This window comes from Heteronotia binoei, chromosome 4 (genome assembly GCF_032191835.1).
Source record: "Heteronotia binoei isolate CCM8104 ecotype False Entrance Well chromosome 4, APGP_CSIRO_Hbin_v1, whole genome shotgun sequence".
Classification (NCBI taxonomy): domain Eukaryota; kingdom Metazoa; phylum Chordata; class Lepidosauria; order Squamata; family Gekkonidae; genus Heteronotia; species Heteronotia binoei.
Window position 1 is genome coordinate 184,327,345 of NC_083226.1, and position 21,949 is coordinate 184,349,293.

A 21,949-nucleotide genomic window follows, 5' to 3' on the forward strand; every position below is an offset into this window, starting at 1 on the left:
GACTCTGGATAGCTGCTGCTGGACTAACAGGAAAAGACTGACTTAAGTTGACCAAGGGTCTGATTCTGTAGAAGGCAGCTTCATGAGTGTGTATGTGTGTGTGTGTGTGTACTTGCACAGCGCCAACTGAGACCAGTGTTGTGACCATCACCCAAACCACAGCAGGTGTCCTGGCTTGAGGCAAAGGGGATGAGATCCCTCAGAAATACTTTGGAAAGTGGCAGAACCTAATTTCTCTGTGGTCAGTCTTTCCAACACGCCCTTCCCTCTGAACAGGATTACAAAACTCCTCGCTGCCTGTGATTGGAAATGGTCATGTCCACAACCGAAACCTGGGTCCCCCTGATTCATAGAATCATAGAGTTGGAAGGGACCTCTAGGGTCATCTAGTCTAACCCCCTGCACAATGCAGGAAACTCTCAAACACTTCCCCTAAATTCACAGGATCTTGGAATCATAGAATCATAGAGTTGGAAGGGACGTCGAGGGTCATCTAGTCCAACCCCCTGCACAATGCAGGAAACTCACAAACACTTCCCCCCTCAGCAGAGTTCCGCAGAGGCTGGGCCATCGGGGGCAGGGGGCAGTCATAGAATCCTAGAGTTGGAAGGGACCTCCAGGGTCATCTAGTCCAACCCCCTCCACAAGGCAGGAAACTCACAAACACCTCCCCCTAACTTCACAGGATCTCCATTGCTGTCAGATGGCCATCTAGCCTCTGTTTCAAAACCTCCAAGGAAGGAGAGCCCACCACCTCCCAAGGAGGAAGCCTGTTAGAATCATAGAAGAGTTGGAAGGGACCTCCAGGGTCATCTAGTCCAACCCCCTCCACAAGGCAGGAAACTCACAAACACCTCCCCCTAAATTCGCAGGATCTTCCTCACTCTTTGTACCCCTCACTCTTTGTATCCAAGCAGCACCCAGTCTGTGGGCTCAGGAGGGGAGTGTGCACAAGTAAAGCAGACCCCTTTTTTAAAATGTATAAAAGTTCATTAAAGATTTTTAAATAAGGCATCATTAAACAGCACAGTTTCTGTGACTCAGCAGCAGAAAAGGGAAAAAAGCTAGCAGCCCTGTCTTGCAGGCTCCCAGTATCAGGTGCCAGAAGTCAGGCAAGAGAGGGTCGTTTAGTCCAGAAGTCAGGCAAGGCAGAGTTGGTGGCTTAGCGTCTGTCATACACATTGCATCCACACCTAACAAGATACGAACTGGTTCCCTGAGGACCAGGAGCTCCTTGCATTGAGCACGCACCCAAGACTTCTGTCCTGTGAGCAGATAGTCATACATGTGACACTCCGTGCAAAACACTGGAAAGCCCCCACCTCCCTGCTGGCATTCTACCTTCATGATAGCTTTTTTCAAAAATATACAGTCCCCTTTTAAATCCTGTTTGTTTATGTGGCTCTCCTCCTGGAGGGTCTACTTACCTTATTGGGAACACAAGGAAATTAGGGATCTGGGTTCCTGGTCCTTACAGAGCCCCCAGGCTAAGGAGCCCTTTAGCTCTCGCCCTTCGGCTCCACCAAAGGCTCGTGCCTCTGGCAAGGCACAGCTTAATAATGCAAAGAGGGTGGGGAACACAGCCACTCCTAATCCATCAGCAACAGTCACCTTCAGCCCACTAAACCAAACAAACAGCAGTTCCCCAGCAACTACAAACTCAGAATTTTCAGCAATCACACAGTCACCCAAACTCAGAAATTCTCAGCAACTTCCCCAGCTGCTTAGAAAGCCAAACCTCACCCTTGTAGCACTTCTTCTCTGCTCTCTCTCAGAGCTCTATGAAATGTGCTCAACCTCTGGCAAGGCGCAGCTTAATAAGCTGCTCTGAGACTCCTTCAGAAAGGTGGGATATGGAGGTTCTAAGACAGAGGTTCTCTATCTAAGTCGCAGAGGCCCGGGAAGGGTGATTCCCCTACCAGCCTTCAATGGGGCACCATTGACGCCAGCGTTGAAAGTTAAGAGCTTGGGAGAGCTTCTGGAGTCCTCCGTAACTATGGAGGCCCGAGTAACAGCCGCTTCCAGAGCTGCTTCTTTTCACCTTTGGCGAACACGGCAGTTGGTCCCCTACCTTGAGCGCAGCGACTTAGCAATGGCAATCCACGCCTTGGTCACCTCAAGAATCGATTACTGTAATGCTCTCTACACGGGGCTGCCCTTGACTCAGATTCAGAAGCTGCAGCTGGTGCTGAATGTTGCAACCAGGCTACTAATGGGGCTTCCCTGTCAGGAGCACATTCAGCCTGTGCTGAGAGTGCTGTACTGGCTGCCTGTTGCGGATGGAATTCATTTCAAGGTCCTGGTATTAACCTTCTAATCCCTATATGGACTAGGACCTACCTTTCTGCGGGACTGCCTTGCCCCACGTTCCCCAGAGAGCACTGCAATCAAGCTCTCAAAATCTGGCTGTCCCTGGGCTAAAGGAGGCTAGGCTCAACTCCACCAGAGCAAGACCCTTCTTGGTGGCGGCCCCAATACTTTGGAACACTCTCTCAGAAGCCATCAGGGCCCTGTGGGATTTATTGCAGTTCCGCGGGGCCTGCGAGACTGAACTGTTTCGGATGGCATATGACATCTTATGGGAGAGGGCTGCCACCACTTCTGGATCCATAGCGCTTTTATTACTAACTGCCCAGGATCTGTGCGGGTGAGAAAGAAAATATTACATGAAGTGTTTGAAGTAGCACCATTGCCATTTATCTGATTATTTTGTTGTTTTATTGTTTTAATATTGCTTTTGTTTACTGTCTATTTTATGCTGTTAGCCGCCTTGAGTCTGTACAGAATGGGCGGGATATAAATATAACGTAAATAAATAAATCCTTTTCTTTTTCACTGTGACCTTAACCATAACTTCCTTCCTTCCAGAACAATTTTTACTCTTCAATTTCTTTCCTTCCTCATATTAAAATGGTCAGTCTCTTTTTCTCTCTCTCTGCGAAAAAACTAGAAATATAAGAGAGACTATGGTGGAGACAGACAATGACCTCACAATGAAAGAAAGGCCAAAAAATGATCAGTTTCTCTCTCTCTCTCTCTCTCTCTCTCTCTCTCTCTCTCTCTCTCTCATATATCTGCAAAAGAAGCCAGGAATGTAAGAGAGGCTCTGTTTGAGACAGACTGTGGTGTCACTTCCAAAGAAAGGCTGCAGAGTTCCTCAAGAGGATCCCAAGAACATATTTCCTTCCCAAACGAGCTGGCTGAGAGTGAGTATCCTTCATGTTATGTCAAGGGAAGAAGCAAGGAACGGCCATGGGGGATTTCCGATTTACTTCTGAGCGACATTTGGTTTGGTGCAACCATAAAGCCCTCTGAGTAAGGAGGGAGAGTGGGAGAGCGACCTTTTGGGGCCTGAAATCTGGAGGTGCAGAAACTCATTCTGGGCAAGAGCTCTGCTGTGGCTCTTGAGGGGCTGAGGTATCCTTCAATACTAAATATTCTGGGGAAAGTTGGTTAAGATCAGGCAGGCTGGATGAGGCCAAGGGCCGTCAATCCTTTCCTTATGCAGTCACATAGATGCCTTTGGACCTTACAAACCTCCCAGGTACTAAAAGGGCCTCTCTATTTATTCCAGCAGAGGATGATCAGAGAAATGAGGAGGACGAGGAACTTCATCAGCAAATGTCAGACAGAGTTAAAAATGAAGGCTTGAAAGAAAATGTCAGTTATCAAGGCCTACCTAAGAGAAAGTACTGTGGCCATATGTCTGACAATCGAGATGGAAGAAAGCAGATTGTACATTTTCCAAAGCACAGGATAATGGAGGCAAGTAAATCTGTTCATTGTGGAAAGTACTTCAGAAGTAGATCGCAGCTGCTTGTGGACCACGGAAACCACACAGGGGAGAAACCATTCAAATGCACAGAGTCTGGAAAGAGATTCCAGAGGTTTGGAAATCTTCAAGAACATCAGAGAACTCATACGGGGGAGAAACCATTTTCCTGCAAAGAGTGTGGAAAGAGATTCAGTCAGAGTGGCGTTCTCCTACGGCATCAAGTAACCCACACAGGGGAGAAACCTTTTGAATGCACACAGTGTGGAAAGAGGTTCAGTCAGAGTGGCCATCTTCAAGAGCATCAAAGAACTCACACAGGGTTGAAACCATTTGAATGCTCAGAGTGTGGAAAGAGATTCAGTCGGAATTACACTCTCCAACAGCATCACATAACCCACACAGGGGAGAAACCTTTTGAATGCTCAGAGTGTGGAAAGAGATTCAGTAAGAGTGGCCATCTTCAAGAGCATCAAAAAACTCACTCAGGGGAGAAACCATTTGAATGCTCAGAGTGTGGAAAGAGATTCAGTCGGCGTTCCACTCTCCAACAGCATCACATAACCCACACAGGGGAGAAACCTTTTGAATGCTCAGAGTGTGGGAAGAGATTCAGTTCACATAGGCATCTTCAGCAGCACCAAACAATCCACACAGGGGAGAAACCTTTTGAATGCACAGATTGTGGAAAGAGATTCAGTCAGAGTAGCCATCTTCAAGAGCATCAAAGAACTCACTCAGGGGAGAAACCTTTTGAATGTTCAGAGTGTGGGAAGAGATTCAGTCACAGTAGCAGTCTTCAAAACCATCAAAGAACCCACACACGGGAGAAACCTTTTGCATGTGCACAGTGTGGGAAGAGATTCAGTACGAGTAGGCATCTTCAGCGGCACCAAAGAATCCACACAGGGGAGAAACCTTTTGAATGCACAGAGTGCGCAAAGAGATTCAGTCAGAGGCTCAGTCTTCAACGGCACCAAACAATCCACACGGGTGAGAAACCATTTGAATGCACAGAGTGTGGAAAGAGATTCAGTCAGAGTAATAGTCTTCAAGGCCATCAAAGAACCCACACAGGGGAGAAACCTTTTGAATGCTCAAAATGTGGAAAGAGATTCAGTCGGAGTAACAGTCTTCAAAAGCATCAAGTAACCCACACAGGGGAGAAACCATTTGAATGCTCAGCGTGTGGGAAGAGATTCAGTTGGAGTAGTAATCTTCAAAAGCATCATAGAACCCACACAGGTGATAAACCTTTTGAATGCACAGAGTGTGGGAAGAGATTCAGTCAGTATAGTCATCTTCGAACGCATCAAAGAACCCACACAATGGAGAAACCTTTTGAATGCACAGATTGTGGAAAGAGATTCAGTCAGAGTCGCAGTCTTGAACACCATCAAAGAACCCACACAGGGGAGAAACCTTTTGAATGCACAGATTGTGGAAAGAGATTCAGTCAGAGATGGCGTCTTGAACACCATCAAAGAACTCACACAGGGGAGAAACCTTTTGAATGTTCAGAGTGTGGGAAGAGATTCAGTCGGAATTACACTCTCCAACGGCATCAAGTAACCCACATGGGAGAGAAACCTTTTGAATGCACAGAGTGTGGAAAGAGATTCAGTTCGAATGGCATTCTTCAACAGCATCTAAGAACCCATACGGGGAGAAACCCTTTTAATTCTCAGAGTGAGGAAAGAGATTCATTTGGAGTGGCCGTTGTTCACCAGACTTAAGAACCCACAGGGAAGAAACATTTTGAGTGCTCAGAGTGACTGATTAACGATAGGAGACTGATTAACAATAGAAGTCCTCAATGGCAATACAGAGGAGAAATGCTCAGAATGTGCAGTTTAACTCAGCTTGGAAATCATCTAGAGAATCTAAGAACTACCAGAAAGAGACACCGTGAAAATCCTTACCCCCAAAAAAGGTCTTTCTTCATATTTTACACCTAAAAGACAACTACTCTTCATATAAAACAGAGGAGAAATGCTCAGAATGTTCAGTTTAACTCGGTATGGAAATCGTCTAGAGAATCTAAGAACCACCACAAAGAGAAACGATGAAAATGCTTACCCCATAAAAAGGTCTTTCTTCATATTTTACACCTACTCTTCATTTAAAACATTAGAATCATAGAGTTGGAAGGGACCTCCAGGGTCATCTAGTTCAAGCTCCTGCACAATGCAGGAAGTTCGGAAATACCGCCCCCTAAATTCACAGGCTCCTCATTGCTGTCAGATGACCATCTAGCCTCTCTTTAAAAACCTCCAAGGAAGGAGAGCCCACCACCTCCCGAGGAAGCATGTTCCATTTAGGTAGGAAAAATCCAATGCATGGTTATAGGACGGGGGAGACTTGTCTTAGCATTAGTATGTACGAAAAGGATCTAGGGGTCTTAGTGGAACATACGCTGACTCATGTAAGACCCCTCTTCAAACATACTACTGCTAAGACAAGTCTTCCCCGTCGTATAACCATGCATTGGATTTTTCCTACCTAAATGGAACAGGCTTCCTCAGGAGGCGGTGGGCTCTCCTTCCTTGGAGGTTTTTAAACAGAGGCTAGATGGCCATCAGATAGCAATGAGGATCCTGTGAATTTAGGGGAAGGTGTTTGTGAGTTTCCTACATTGTGCAGGAGGTTGGACTAGAGGACCCTGGAGTTCCCTTCCAACTTTTCCTACTTAAATGCAGAACTTTACATTTATACCTGTTAAAATTCATTTTATTGGTTTTAGCCCAGTTTTCCAGTGTGTCAAGATCATCCTGGATCCTGTTTCTGTCTTCAGCTGCAGGGGTGGCCAACAGTAGCTCTCCAGATGTTTTTTGCCTACAACTCCCATCAGCCCCAGGCATCAGCCATGCTGGCTGGGGCTGATGGGAGTTTTAGCCAAAAAGCATTTGGAGAGCTACCGTCGGCCACCCCTGTTCTACTGTATTTGCAATCCCTCCCAATTTAGTATCATCTGCAAATTTAGTAAGTGGTCCCTCTATTCCTTCATCCAAATCATGTATTAGGATTTTGAATAAAACAGGTCCCAGGACAGATCCTTGAGGCACTCCACTTGTCCCTCCACTCCAAGTGGATGAGGAGCCATTCACAAGCACTCTTGGGGTGTGATCAGTCAGCCAGTTACAGATCCACCTAACGGTAACAGGATCCAAACCACATTTTACCAACTTGCCAACAAGGGTAGTATGTGGAACCTTATCAAAAGTCCGTTGACACTATATAAACTCTTGTACAAAGTTGAAGCTGCACAGAAATCTTACCCTAACTAGGAAGAAATGTTAAAAATGCTTGGATTGTGGAAGGAGCTTCAGCCATGTTTGAAGCCCGCAAATAGATCTCACAGGGAAGAACGCAGGGACAGGCTGCGCCGATGGAAAGAGATTCAAGACCAGATCACATTTCCTTAGCCTGGAGGAGTCCACACAAGGGTGCAACCTCATAAATGCTCAGGGTGTGGCAAGAGCTTGAAGCACAGATCTGATTGTCATATTCCTCAGAGGATCTATAGAGGGGTTGAAACATTCCTATATCTGGCTCTGAGGAGGGTCTTCTTTAGACACCCAGGTGTTGAAAACTCAGAAAGTAGTTACACAGAAAGCTTCCAGTTTCAGAATGGCGACAAGCAGTCGCATTCCCTATCGCTCTTGCGGGAGATGGGCTTTTGGGGTCACCAGAAGCAGGTAGACCCAGTAGGACCCCAGTCGGGGGGTTCTCAAGGCAGGGGGAGCAAGAGGAGGGTCGAGCTGGGGCTGTCGGCTCCATTTTGAGCCTCCTGGTATCCCCGAAGCCCGGGTTGTTGCGGACGCCTTAACGGCGAAGGAGCTGTGAATGCCGGAGAGGAAGAGAAAGGGCAGCAAGGTTTTTACAACTGAGAAGAGACTTCCAACAAAAGGCAATAGACAGAGCTGAGTAGTTTACTATGTGCTAAAGAATATTCAGCGACTTGGAATTTATGGTCGGGCGATGAAGGGGGGGTGAACTGAGTGCAGCGATGGAGAAGAGGAGAAGTTTGGAACTGACGACGGCAACAGCTGAGATGGATTAAAGGTTTAGCGTTTGGTATACTTGATTAGCAGGCAGATTGCGGCTGCTGATGGACCTCTGGCTGATTATTCTTATAAATACAAAGAGAAAAGAGTAAATGTGGTTGATTTTTTGTGAGTGGAAAGCTAAGTGAGTAGGTGCGGTTGGTTGCTTAATCAATATATCTGTGAAGTAGAAAAATTATAGACGGGGGGATACAGTGAATTGGTGGAACTAGATTTATGATAGTTAAACTATAAACTGTAGAAGGAACAAGGCAGGAAGAAGGAAGGAAGAACAAGGTTGGAAGATTCAAAGTGGCTGACAGCAAGATGTGTTTATTTGAACTTTCAATTTCTGGAGAGATACTGGACTGTATAGAAGAGAGTGTAGGATGACTGATAAAGAGTGGAAGTTGTAGTGCTTGGGTTAACATGGATGAGTGATGGGTGTAGGATGCAATGATAAAGCATGAGTGAAGAGAGGAGCGTATGAGAGGCATGGTGTATAGGTGTGAATGTTTAATTATTAGAAAATAGAAGTAATTATTACTGAGAGATATTGTGAACGGTTTTGGGTGTTTGACCACGGCAAACAGAAGTAATTAATGGTTAAGTTTGATTATAACTAATTGTAACTAAAGAGGTAATCAGTACTTGATTAACTGTAATTAATTACTTTAAAAAAGAAATAGATCATTTAAGTTGGTATAGCGTGATCCTGTCAACTAATGAATTGAGTAGTTTAATTTCATTCTGAGCAGGGAAAGGGGGAGATATAACATTTTTGTTAAATAAGTAAATTAAGGTGTAGGAGATAAACTCAGCCCGTCTGAGATGTGTAAGACAGAGAGATCGACACCCTTACCGGGGATCCCTGATCCGGCGCATGTTGTGATTTCACAGGAGATCGTTGAAGAGTGGCAAACCGGTATGCAAATGTACCTAGCGACAGCGTTGAGTCAGATGCAGGCCAATCTAATGGATCAGATCGGAGGGTCTTCTTCAGACACCCAGGTGCTGAAGGCTCAGAAAGTAGTTACACAAAGGAGGGCTTTTTTAGTGGTTCCCCCCCCCCCCAGTGAAACTTGCTGCTTCATGTGATCTGCCAATCTAAGTTTTCTGACATCTGCAAAACTGGCAGAAACATTTCCTTTTCCAAATCCTGTGACGAAATGGACATGTTGAGGATAAGAGATCCCTGCAGCCTCTCTGCTACGGGCATAAACATTGTGTGACCAGCCGGCAGCCTTAGTTCAGAAACTTTTTGAATCTGACAAGTAGCTCTTGAGAGGCATTACACAACCCTCTCATCTCCCCCGTCCAGCCTGCTGTGCGTGTTTTTGGGGTGTTATTACCTTGAAGCCCAAAGAGTTCTGGTGAAAGGATTTATTTGGGTTGGAAAGAAAACCTTGGGTCTCCTTCCCAACAACTCAGTAAGTTCTAAGAGGTCAGACGTGCACACACACACAATATTATGCAGCGTTGGGAAATGGAATAGTATCTGTGGAGTTGGCATGTGAACCTTGTGGAAGGTGAAGGAAGGAAAGGAAAGGCTCCCTGTGAAAACGCCAGTCGTTTAAGAATTTAAGAGAAGCCATGTTGGATCAGGCCAACGGCCCATCCAGTCCAACACTCTGTGTCACACAGTGGCAAAAAATTTTATATATACACACACACTGTGGCTAATAGCCACTGATGTACCTGTGTTCCATATTTTTATCTAAACCCCTCTTGAACGTGGCTATACTTGTGGCCGCCACCACCTCCTGTGGCAGTGAATTCCACATGTTAATCACCCTTTGGGTGAAGAAGTACTTCCTTTTATCCGTTTTAACCTGTCTGCTCAGCAATTTCATCGAATGTCCACGAGTTCTTGTATTGTGAGAAAGGGAGAAAAGTACTTCTTTCTCTACTTTCTCCATCCCATGCATTATCTTGTAAACCTCTATCATGTCACCCCGCAGTCGACGTTTCTCCAAGCTAAAGAGCCCCAAGCGTTTCAACCTTTCTTCATAGGGAAAGTGCTCCAGCCCTTTAATCATTCTAGTTGCCCTTTTCTGGACTTTCTCCAATGCTATAATATCCTTTTTGAGGTGCGGCGACCAGAACTGCACACAGTACTCGAAATGAGACCGCACCATCGATTTATACAGGGGCATTATGATACTGGCTGATTTGTTTTCAATTCCCTTCCTAATAATTCCCATCATGGCGTTGGCCTTTTTTATTGCAAACGCACACTGTCTTGACATTTTCAGTGAGTTATCTACCACGACCCCAAGATCTCTCTCTTGGTCAGTCTCTGCCAGTTCACACCCCATCAACTTGTATTTGTAGCTGGGATTCTTGGCCCCAATGTGCATTACTTTGTACTTGGCCACATTGAACCGCATCTGCCACGTTGACGCCCACTCACCCAGCCTCCACAGATCCCTTTGGAGTTCCTCACAATCCTCTCTGGTTCTCACCACCCTGAACAATTTAGTGTCATCCGCAAACTTGGCCACTTCACTGCTCACTCCCAACTCTAAATCATTTATGAACAAGTTAAAGAGCATGGGACCCAGTACCGAGCCCTGCGGCACCCCACTGCTTACCGTCTTCCACTGCGAAGACTGCCCATTTATACTCACTCTCTCCTTCCTATTACTCAGCCAGTTTTTGATCCACAAGAGGGCCTGTCCTTTTACTCCATGACTCTCAAGCTTTCTAAGGAGCCTTTGATGAGGAACTTTATCAAAAGCTTTCTGGAAGTCAAGGTAAACAACATCTATCGGGTCTCCTTTGTCCACATGTTTGTTCACCCCCTCAAAGAACTGTAACAGGTTAGTGAGGCAAGATCTTCCCTTACAGAACCCATGCTGAGTCTTCCTCAATAACCCGTGTTCATCAATGTGCCTACTCATTTTGTCCTTGATAATGGTTTCTACCAACTTTCCTGGTATTGAAGTCAGAGTGACTGGCCTGTAATTTCCCGGATCTCCTCTGGAACCCTTTTTAAAGATGGGGGTGACATTTGCTACCTTACAGATTACAGATTTTTGTTAGAGGATCCACAAGTTCAACTTTGAGTTCTTTCAGAACTCTCGGATGTATGCCATCCGGACCCGGTGACTTATTAGTTTTTAATTAGTCTATCAGTTGTAGGACCTCCTCTTTTGTTACCTCAATCTGACTCAGGTCTTTCAACACCCCTTCCAAAATTAGTGGTTCTGGGGCGGGCAAAAAGTTTTCGTCTTCCACAGTGAAGACGGAGGCAAAAAATTCATTTAGCTTCTCAGCCATTTCCCTATCCTCCTTCAGTAATCCTTTTACCTCATGGTCCTCCAAGGGCCTCACTGCCTCCCTGGCTGGTTTCCTACTTCTGATATATTTGAAGAAATTTTTATTGTTGGTCTTTATGTTTTTTGCAATATGCTCCTCATAGTCCCTTTTTGCCTGCCTGATCACAGTCTTGCATTTGATTTGCCACAGCCTGTGTTCCCTTTTACTAATCTCACTTGGACTGGTTTTCCACCGCTTAAAGGAGTCCTTCTTACCTTTTACAGCTTCCATTACTTTGTTTGTTAACCATGCAGGCCTTTTCTTATGCCTGTTTGTGCCTTTCCTAACTTGTGGTATGTATTTTATCTGAGCTTCTAGGATTATAGTTTTAAATAGTGTCCAAGCTTCCCCAAGGGTTTTGACCGTATGTACCTTTCCTTTCAGTTTCCTCCTCACATGCCGCCTCATCTCAGAGAATTTACCCCTTTTAAAGTTAAATGTGGTTGTGCTGGTCTTTTGGGTCTCATCATCATCTTCCTCTTTTGCATAACCAGTAGTCATGGGGCTCTGAACTACTTTGGCTTCGGTCATTCCATATTTCTCTAATAGTTTCATTATTTTTTCTTTTTGGCTTACTTGATAGTGCCCTTCTGTATTCTTGGTAATTTGCATCCCAAGATAATGTTGTATTTCCCCCAAATACTTGATTTTAAATAGTGTTTGTGTTTCCTCCATAAACCATTCCAGCTGTTTATTGTTCTTACAAAGGAGGCACAAATCATCCACATGGTTCCTTGGCGCGAAAGGATTTCCACTCACCAACCGAAGAAGAGGTCCCTTCTGAGGGCGCATTCCCCTTATCCTCAGCATGGTGCCCTGTTCCCTCTCGACCCTCACGCTCTCTGGCAGCAACGGGGCTGCTACGTTCAGAGTGGGGCTCATCTAATACGCCCCCGAGAGTCTTCCCCAAGTGCCTTACTGACCGTCTCTGCTTCTCCAGGGCAGTCACCTCGGCCTCAAGGGTACGAACTCGTTCCCTGAGGACCAGGAGCTCCTTGCATCGAGCACACACCCAAGACTTCTGTCCTGTGGGCAGATAGTCATACATGTGACACTCAGTGGAAAACACTGGAAAGCCCCCACCCCCCTGCTGGCATTCTACCTTCATGATATATATATATATTAAATATACAGTCCTCTTTAAATGCTGTTGTTTCCATGGCTCCCCTTCTGGAGGGTCAACTTACCTTACCTTATTGGGAACTTACCTTATTGGGAGAACAAGGAAATCAGGGATCTGGGTTCCTGGTCCTTAGGGAGCCCCCAGGCGAAGAGCCACAGGCCAAGAGCCCTTTAGCTCCCGCCAAAGGCTCGCGCCTTTGGCAAGGCGCAGCTTAAAATGCAAAGAGGGTGGAGCAGAGGCATTCCTCAGCAGTCAGCAGCAATCACTCTCAATCTCTTTCTCCTTTAGCCCACTCAACCAAACAAAGAGCAAACAAACAGCAGTTCCCAAGCTATCACACCTCAGAATTTTAGGCAGCCCCACAAACTTCAGAATGAAGTCTTTCAAAACTCAGAAATACTCAGCAACTTCTCCAGCTGTCTCAGCTATGAGAGCTGCTCTGCTCTGTTCCGCTCCTCTCAGACCTCTGTGAGATGTGTCACCCGACTCTGGGGTGACGTTGCTTTCACAACGTTTTCACGGCAGACTTTTTACAGCGTGGTTTGCCGTTGCCTTCCCCAGTCTTTTACACTTTCCCCCCAGCATGCTGGGGACTTATTTTACCGACCTCGGAAGGATGGAAGGCTGAGTCAACCTTGGACCTGCTACCTGAATCCACCTTCCGCCGGAATTGAACTCAGGTCGTGAGCAGAGAGTTCTGACCACAGTACTGCAGTACTGCTGAACATGTTCCTTAATCCTGATTCTCCTCCCACCCCCAGATTTTCCCAGGCAGGATATGGAAGTTTCTCTCCTTCTCCTTCCCCCTCCCACTAAAACCATGAGCTAGAAATGCCCCAGAGGAAGCCCTGGGCCGAGGTTACTCCTCACCTCTGACTCCTCAGAGGTCCCCTTGCATTCCTCCTTGGAGATTATGACCATGCAGCAGGGTGAGAGATTTCATCTCACTCCTTTAATTTGGAAAGGCCTCTGCATTAGGGTTGCTAACAGACTTGAAAGGGTGGGGGATCCTGTCTTTCCCCAGAGGCTTTGTGGGTGGAAATGGGCATCTGAAGAGATAAATAACAGCCCATCGTGCCTCTGTTAAAGGGAGAGAATGCTTTTTCCGCCTTCAGGCAGTGAGCAACTCTAGAAAACAAAACTCAGGAAGGGGCACAGCTCAGATTAAAGATGATTTGCACCAGGCAAATCAGACTTTGTTTTCTATGTTCAGCAGGTTCATTAAATCCACAGGAGGATTGGAAGGACTTTGAGTGCCCTTTAGCAGGTCACATTTTCAGGCTAACCGACCTTGCCAGATAGCTTTAAGGACTAATTTTTTTTTATGGAGGGGAGCCCTTATTCAAAGAGATATGTTTGATAGGTGTGGAAATTTCATGACTTTTACATTTATTTATTTCTAATTGGGCAAAGACTTGGGGGAAGCATCTCATCCCCCCCCCCACACACACACACTGTTTCATATTTCCCTTTCCTGAAAGACCTCCTTTTCTCATGCTTCCTTCTCTCCTTCCCACCCCATAGCCAACCTATATTTTCTGCCCTCGTTTTCAGCTTTCCAGTTTGGTGTAGTGGTGAAGTGCGCGGACTCTTATCTGAAAGAATCGGGTTTGATTCTCCACTCCTCCACTGCTGGCCTTGGGTCAGTCATAGCTCTCGCAGGAGTTGTCCTTGAAAGTGCAGCTGCTGTGAGAGCCCTCTCAGCCTCACCTGCCTCACAGGGTGTCTGTTGTGAGAGAGGACGGTAAAAGAGATTGTGAGCCACTCTGAGATTCAGAGTATGGGACGGGGTATAAACAATATCTTCTGCCTTCCTCTCTCCCCGTTCAGCATCCTCTACCTTGGAAAAGTAAAGCCCAGTTCTGAGCTGCTGGCCACTAGGTCAGCCCCTCCAGGACTTCGCGGGTGGGGCGGAGCCTCATTTTCACCTCTGAGCCAGTTTGGTGTAGTGGTTAGGAGCACAGACTCTAATCGGGAGAACTGGATTTGATTCCCCACTCCACATGCAGCTGCTGGGTGACCTTGGATCAGCTGCAGTTCTCTGAGATGTTCTCTCAAGAGCAGTTCTTTTTCTTTCCCCATTTCCAATTTTATTACATTTTATATTACCTAACACATCATGCAATAAAAATACAAAACAAAAAAGTATGCCATGAAAACGTTGTGAAAGCAACATCACCCCAGAGTCGGAAACGACTGGCGTTTGCACAGGGGAACTTTCCTTTCCTTGGATTGTCAAATATATATAACTTTCATGGTTTCAAACTTTAAAAGTATATTCTGAGGTTCTGGCCCTGCTGGTGGACCTCCTGATGTGGGCCACTGTGTGACACAGAGTGACACAGAGTGTTGGAGCGGATGGGCCATTGGCCTGCTGCAACATGACTTCTCTTATGTTCTTCTGTCTGGGGCAGGGATGCTCTGTATTCTTGCTGCTGGGGCGGGAGGCAACAGGGCTTCTCTTAGGTCCTTCCCCTGACCCGGCCGAGGGCTGCAGCAGCAGCATCCAGCCACTGTCCATCTGTTTGCTTCTTGGCTCTCTGTCCCTTCCTGTCCTGAGCCTCCCGAGATCTGGTGCAGAAGAGCCACCCAAGCCCTGAACAGCAGCCGGAGCTCCTCTTTCCTCCCTCTGCAGCGCCGAGAGGGTTAAAGCCACCGAGTGGGCGGCTGGAGCGGCCGCGGGAGGACCGGGAAGGCGGGGAGGGGGCGGAGAAGGGTCTGCAGCCCCGCGGAAGAGGAGCGGGAAGCCGCGGAGGTGGGTGGTCCTCCCGGGGGAGAGCTGGAGACCCCCCTGGAGGTTGGCAACCCCAGCAGGCAGCAGCAGCCGGAGGGTGTCGGGCAGGGGGCCTCGGAGGGGAGGCCCAGGCTGGCAGCTGCAGGGAGGGGTTGCCAGCTCCCGGGCAGGCGGGGAGTCCCTGGGCATTGGGGGAGGGGGTGCATGGCGGGAAGGGCCAGCTGGGGGGGGGGAACCGGAGACGGGGACAGCCAGTGCCGCAGAGCCCTCCCCCGGTGCCAGGGTTTCCTCCCGGGGAGCTGGTCTCTCCCTGCGGGAGGTGGGTGGTGTTCCTGGGCGGAGAGCTGGAGGCCCCACCGTAACCTTTTTATTTGTGAGTCTCCTGCATTGTGCAGGGGGTTGGACTAGATGACCCTTCCAACTTTAATGCAGAAAGGAGGCCCAAATGGGATCTAATGGGATGACTCGTTCATGCTGATTGGCTAGCTGGTCTAACAAACTTCTGGTGTCCTGGCCCCACTGATGGACCTCCTGGTGGCGCCTGGTTTGTGGGCCACTGTGTGACACAGAGTGTTGGAGCGGATGGGCCATTGGCCTGACCCAACATGACTTCTCTTATGTTCTTCTGTCTGGGGCAGGGATGCTCTGTATTCTTGGTGCTGGGGCGGGAGGCAACAGGACTTCTCTTAGGTCCTTCCGCTGACCCGGCCGAGGGCTGCAGCAGCAGCATCCAGCCACTGTCCATCTGCCCCTTCCTGCCCTGCAGCCTCCCCAGATCTGGTGCAGAAGAGCCCCCAAAGCCCTGAGCAGCAGCCGGAGCTCCTCTCGGCGCAGGACACGGCGGGGCGCCCCTTGCCTCCCTCTGCAGCGCCGAGAGGGTTAAAGCCACCGAGTGGGCGGCTGGAGCGGCCGCGGGAGGACCGGGAAGGCGGGGAGGGGGCGGAGCAAGGTCTGCAGCCCCGCGGAAGAGGAGCGGGAAGCCGCGGAGGTGGGTGGTCCTCCCGGGGGAGAGCTGGAGACCCCCCTGGAGGTTGGCAACCAGAGCAGGCAGCAGCAGCCGGAGGGTGTCGGGCAGGGGGCCGCGGAGGGGAGGCCCAGGCTGGCAGCTGCAGGGAGCGGTTGCCAGCTCCCGGGCTGAAGGGCGGGAAGTCCCTGGGCATTGGGGGAGGGGTGCATGGCGGGAAGGGCCAGCTGGGGAGGGGAACCCGAGACGGGGAGATCCAGTGCCTCAATGCCTCCCCTCGTGTTTTCTCGCGGGGAGCTGGTCTCTCCCGGGGGGAGGTGGGTGGTCATCCTGGTTGGAGAGCTGGAGATCCCACCTTGAGGTTGGCAACCCCACCAGGCGCTCCTTTTGCCCTCCCCTCTGCAGCAGCAGCCGGAGGGTGTCGGGCAGGGGGCCTCGGGGGGAGTCCCAGGCTGGCAGCTGCAGGGAGAGGTTGCCAGCTCCCGGGCGGGCGGGAAGGAAATCCCTGGGCATTGGGGGAGCGGTGCATGGCGGGGAGGGCCGGCTGGGGGGGGGGAACCCGAGGCGGGGACAGCCAGTGCCGCAGAGTCCTCCCCCTCCCCTGGTGCCAGGGTTTCCTCGCGGGGAGCTGGTCTCTCCCGGCGGGAGGTGGGTGGTCATCCTGGTTGGAGAGCTGGAGATCCCACCTTGAGGTTGGCAACCCCACCAGGCGCTCCTTTTGCCCTCCCCTCTGGAATTGAAATTTGTATGTGGGTGGGGGGTGAGGGGGTGGGCATCAATGTTCCCTCTAAGCTGCAGAGTCTTGTGAGCAAAAACTTCTGCTTTGTGAGGTGCTGGCATTAAAGTTGGGAGCTCCTGCATCAATTATTGTGTTCTGGGACTGTGGAGAAACACCATCTTAGAGTGTTGGTGCTTCATTGGCAGGGATCAGTAAATTCCTCAGCAGGCTTTGTAGCCTTCCTCTCACTCCCCCCCCTCCCTTCCAGAACCAAACCAACAACGCTAGGGGGAAAGTCTCCTAGAGAGGCAGGAAGTGCTTTTGTTCTTTGCCATGTGTTAGGCAGGAAGAGAGTCTCAGTTTGCAGCTGGCGCTCTGGAAGAGAGGTGGCTTGCCGGTGAGCTCCTGCCTGTGGGGGAGGCCTGCTCAGGAAAATGAGGCCTCCAGGCAGTAAGACAAAGTAAGTGATCCAAAAGGGCAGGGCACGTTTAGATCAGGGCCAACCGGATGCGTTTATAATCAACTTTTCTTTGTTATGCTGTTTGCTGTGCTGTGCGGTGCTGTGCTAACTTTTTGAAATGCAACTGTTTTTGTTTTAGTTTTCTTTCCCTATCTTTTTCTCTTGTAAATAAATATTTTTTTTTTCTGTTTTAAATGCTGGCAGTCCATCTCTGTACCACATAGATCCCCAACCGCTTAGACCACGCTGTGTTGAGAAGGGGGCCCCGGGGAAGGGGGAAGGCATGCAGTTGGATAAGCTGCCAATCCTCCAGGGGTGCCCCAAAGAAGTGCTGCGGTCTCTGTGAAACCCAAGTGCAGGGTGGCAGAGGACCTTGAGGCCTAGCCTCATAGCTGGAGAGGGGGATTGGGAGTCCTGTTCCTCTCAAACTGAACCCCTAGACTGAGCAGGTGGTGGCAGCGAGCCCAAGGGGCAGGAGGAGAAATAGCCCCCTCCAGGAGTTGGCGACTCAATAGGGAGCTGACGGGACCGAGTCTGAAGGCAGAATCGGGCCGGTTTCGTCACAGGGACCATTTTTCCTGAGCTAAAACAAAAATGTGTGAGCTGGAGGCTAGAAACCTGTGAGCTAGCTCACACTAACTCAGCTTGGAGGAAACACTGGTGGGCATGTATTCCAGGACAAGGGAGGGTGGAATGCAGCGAGAGACAATGAATCCCTGAGCACCTTCAATGCCCACCTATCACAGCACCGGGACTCCCCTGTGCCAGGCAGAGAGGGGCGGGGCATGCTAATGTGGCCACACCCCCTGGCACCAGCCTCTCAGAGACAGGAGGCCAGCAGGAACAAATGGCACCTGGGCATACCCCACTGTGAGGACTGCAGCCTGAGCCACAGGAGTCCTGGGCTAAAGAAACCAGGCAATGCCCCAGATGGAGGGTTGCATACCTACCCACCTGCAGCAGTGTTGTGCAGACTGGATGCCCAGGGAAGGAACACGGCTGTCCCGGCCACATCGCCCTGCCTCCTCCCTCCATCCACACCTCGCTTGGCAGAGGAGACACGACGCCATATTCTCTCTCCTGACCTGGGGTCTGGGTGGGAGGAAGGGCATCCTTTTGCCAGGCAAGAGAGAGGGGCAGGCCCCTGGCCAGCACAGCATCTCCAGAGGTAGGGGCTCATATCTTGCTATGGGGGCCAGCAGCAAGAGTACGAAGCTCACCTTTTGGTGGTTAGGAGGCCCAGAAGGGAGTTCAAGATGGGATCTAATGGGATGACTTATTGGATGGCCCAGATGCCAAGGATTTTGGGTTCCCCTTCTCCCTCAGTGGGGAATGGAGTGGTGAGAGCCAGTTTGGTGTAATGGTGAAGTGCACGGACTCTTATCTGGGACAACCAGGTTTGATTCCTCACTCCTCCACTTGCAGCTGCTGGAATGGCCTTAGGTCAGCCATAGCCCTCACATTGTCCTTGAAAAGGCAGCTTCTGTGAGAGCCAGTTTGGTGTAGTGGTTAAGTGCGCGGACTCTTATTTGGGAGAACCGGGTTTGATTCCCCACTCCTCTGCTTGCAGCTGCTGGAATGGTCTTGGGTCAGCCATAGCCCTCACATTGTCCTTGAAAAGGCAGCTTCTGTGAGAGCCAGTTTGGTGTAGTGGTTAAGTGCGCGGACTCTTATTTGGGAGAACCGGGTTTGATTCCCCACTCCTCTGCTTGCAGCTGCTGGAATGGCCTTGGGTCAGCCATAGCCCTCACATTGTCCTTGAAAAGGCAGCTTCTGTGAGAGCCAGTTTGGTGTAGTGGTTAAGTGCGCGGACTCTTATCTTGGAGAACCGGGCTTGATTCCCCACTCCTCCACTTGCAGTTGCTGGGATGGCCTTGGGTCAGCCATAGTGGTTAAGTGCGCGGACTCTTATCTGGGAGAACTGGGTTTGATTCCCCACTCCTCCATTTGCACCTGCTGAGATGGCCTTGGGTCAGCCATAGCTTTCATAGAAGCTGTGGAGAAACGCCATCTTAGAGTGTTGGTGCTTCATTGGCAGGGATCAGTAAATTCCTCAGCAGGCTTTGTAGCCTCCCTCCAAACCCCCCCTCCCTTCCAGAGCCAAACCAACAACTCTAGGGGGAAAGTCTCCTAGAGAGGCAGGAAGTGCTTTTGTTCTTTGCATGTGAGTTAAGCAGGAAGAGTTTAGTTTGCATCTGGCGCTCTGGAAGAGAGGTTGCTTGCCTGTGAGCTCCTGCCTGTGGGGGAGGCCTGCTCAGGAAAATGAGGCCTCCAGGCAGTAAGACAAAGTAAGTCATCAAAAAGGGCAGGGCATGTTTAGATCAGGGCCAGTAGGATGCGTTCATAATCAACTTTTCTTTGTTATGCTGTGTGCTGTGCGGGTGCTGTGCTAACTTTTTAAATGCAACTCTTTTTGTTTTGTTTTTCTTTCCCTATCTTTTTCTCTTGTAAATAAATATTTTTTCTGTTTTAAATGCTGGCAGTCCATCTCTGTACCACATAGATCCCCAACCGCTTAGACCACGCTGTGTTAAGAAGGGGACCCCGGGGAAGGGGGAAGGCATGCAGTTGGATAAGGTGCCAATCCTCCAGGGGTGCCCCAAAGAAGTGCTGAGGTCTCTGTGAAACCCAAGTACAGGGTGGCAGAGGACCTTGAGGCCTGGCCTCATAGCTGGAGAGGGGGATTGGGAGTCCTGTTCCTCTCAATCTGAACCCCTAGACTGAGCAGGTGGTGGCAGCGAGCCCAAGGGGCAGGAGGAGAAATAGCTCCCTCCAGGAGTTGGCGACTCAATAGGGAGCTGACGGGACCGGGTCTGAAGGCAGAATCGGGCCGGTTCCTCCACAGAAGCTTTCCTTGAAAGGGCAGCTGCTATAAAAGAACTCTCAGCCCCACCTACCTCACAGGGCGTTTGTTTTTTAGAAGGGGGGGGGGGAGGTAGAGGAAATTGTGACGGCTCTGAGATTCAGATTATAGGGCGGGATATAAATCCAAAATCATCATCTTCTTCTTATCTCCATTCTCTTTAGCTTTCCATGCGACTGTCGGTGTCTTCCCTTTCACCCAGAGAGACGCCTCTCTTCATACGCAAGAGACTAAAGGCATCATTACTCAGTCAGAGGTGACCTGAGATAAGAGGAAAGAGATGGAAGAGCAGAACCCAGAAGCACCTGGAACTGGCAAGACAGCAATGTCAGGCCTCCATCCCACCCAAGCTGGGAGTAGTGCTGAATTCTGGGTGCGAGATATCCATGATCAGCACACTGCCATCTCAGATGTAGATTGCAGACGCTTCCGGCAATTCTGCTACCGGGAGGCCGATGGGCCCCGAGAGGTCTGCAGCCAGCTCCATGGACTTTGCAGCCAGTGGCTGAGGCCGGAGAGGCGCACCAAGAAGGAGATTGTGGACCTGGTGATCCTGGAGCAGTTCCTGACTGTTCTGCCGCAGGCAATGCAGAGCTGGGTCAGAGGATGTGGGCCGGAGACCAGTTCCCAGGCGGTGGCCCTGGCTGAAGGTTTCCTCCTGAGTCAGGCAGAGGAGAAGAGGCAGGCAGAACAGGTGAGGGGATTCACTCCAGGTATGTCCAATTCAAACAGTTAGAGGTGGCCTTATCCTAAAAGTTCCTTGCCAGACATCTGTCCTGGTGTAACTTGATTCTCACCAACAGGAAGAACTGGTGGGAGTTACGGGTACCCTGTCTAGCAGTGACTATTTGATTTTGGAATTTACAGTCTTGGAGAAAGGAAAAGCTGTCCATAGCCAGACATATAGGTTGGACTTCAGGAAAGCAAATTTTGACAAACTTAGTTATGCTGGGTAAAATCACATGGTCAGAAATGCTTAAGAAGAGTTCAAGAGGGCTGGGACTTCCTTAAAAACAAAATATTGAAGGGCCAATCACAAACGATTTGTATGAGACTCGAGAAATAAAAAAGACTCATGTCGTTCTCGTGACCCTTTCCTACATTCGCAGGGAAGTGCTGATTTATAGTTTGGGGTTAGTCAGCAATTTTTCTCCATCCCAATTTGTCAAGAGATCCTGGAGGGTTTTGGCATCTTCTGAGCAGGGAGCAGGGGTCATTGGGGATGTATGTGTGTGGGGGAGGGCGGGGAGGTATTTCTGAAGTTCCTGCATTGTGCATGGGGTTGGTCTAGATGACTCTGGAGGTCCCTTCCCACTCTATGATTCGATGATCCAAATGGGAGATTGAACGGCCTTCTTAAGCAGCTTCTTCTACTGGAGAATTTCTGACCCCTCCAGATAACTCACCAGGTCAGCTGATGGAAGGGTGGATAGTCCAGGAGTGGGGCAGGATCCATTCCCTGGTCTCTCTTCCATTCCAGCTCTTACCCCTTTTGTTTCAGATGTGGGCACCATCCGTGAAGGCAGAAGCTACATTCCCTCAGGCGGAAGGTGCTTCCTTGGAGCAAGGGCAGAGGGCTCAGGCCATGGAGCATGCCCAAGATGCCCTCTCCTGTGGTAAGGACTCCTTGTGCCAGGGTGCGATTGGGGCACATGGTGAATTTGATGGGCAGATACTAGTTTAGTCCGGAAAAGAATGAAATACTTCACAGCACACAGAGTTAATCTGCGGCACTCAATGTCCACTAACTGTGATGCCTCCAAAAAGAGATCACACCAATGAATGGAGAGCAATCCCTCCCATTTATTTAAACATTCATATCTCACCTTCCTTCCAGAAGAGGAGCTCAGGGTGGCTTTAAAGAGAAAAGGTAGGCAAACCTCGGCAGAGCAATTCCACCTGGTGCAGCAGAGCTCTGAAGACCAGATTCTCGGACCCAACAATAATG

General features: G+C 49.4%; 2 protein-coding genes across 2 annotated transcripts; both read left to right on the forward strand.

The window, feature by feature from the left end:
* Positions 1-3,759: 3,759 nt before the first annotated feature.
* Positions 3,760-5,280, forward strand: LOC132570198 (zinc finger protein 135-like; the record flags this gene model as incomplete). Its single annotated transcript, XM_060236631.1, has 2 exons — positions 3,760-3,765; positions 4,159-5,280. Coding segments are annotated over exons 1-2 (1,128 nt in total), but the record flags the coding sequence as incomplete, so codon positions are not given.
* Positions 5,281-20,281: 15,001 nt separating this feature from the next.
* LOC132570199 (zinc finger protein 213-like) lies at positions 20,282-21,685 on the forward strand. Its single transcript, XM_060236632.1, has 2 exons — positions 20,282-20,695; positions 21,503-21,685. The coding sequence occupies exons 1-2, from the start codon at positions 20,282-20,284 to the stop codon at positions 21,683-21,685; spliced, it is 597 nt and encodes a 198-aa protein (XP_060092615.1).
* The last annotated feature ends 264 nt before the right edge of the window (positions 21,686-21,949 follow it).

What these genes read in the sequence shown, in the direction of transcription:
- LOC132570199 (XM_060236632.1), top strand. Translation starts at nt 20,282, where the DNA reads ATGGAAGAGCAGAACCCAGAAGCACCTGGAACTGGCAAGACAGCAATG. An exon ending in AGAAGAGGCAGGCAGAACAG is followed by an intron (nt 20,696 to 21,502) that starts GTGAGGGGATTC and finishes CTTTTGTTTCAG; the next exon opens with ATGTGGGCACCATCCGTGAA.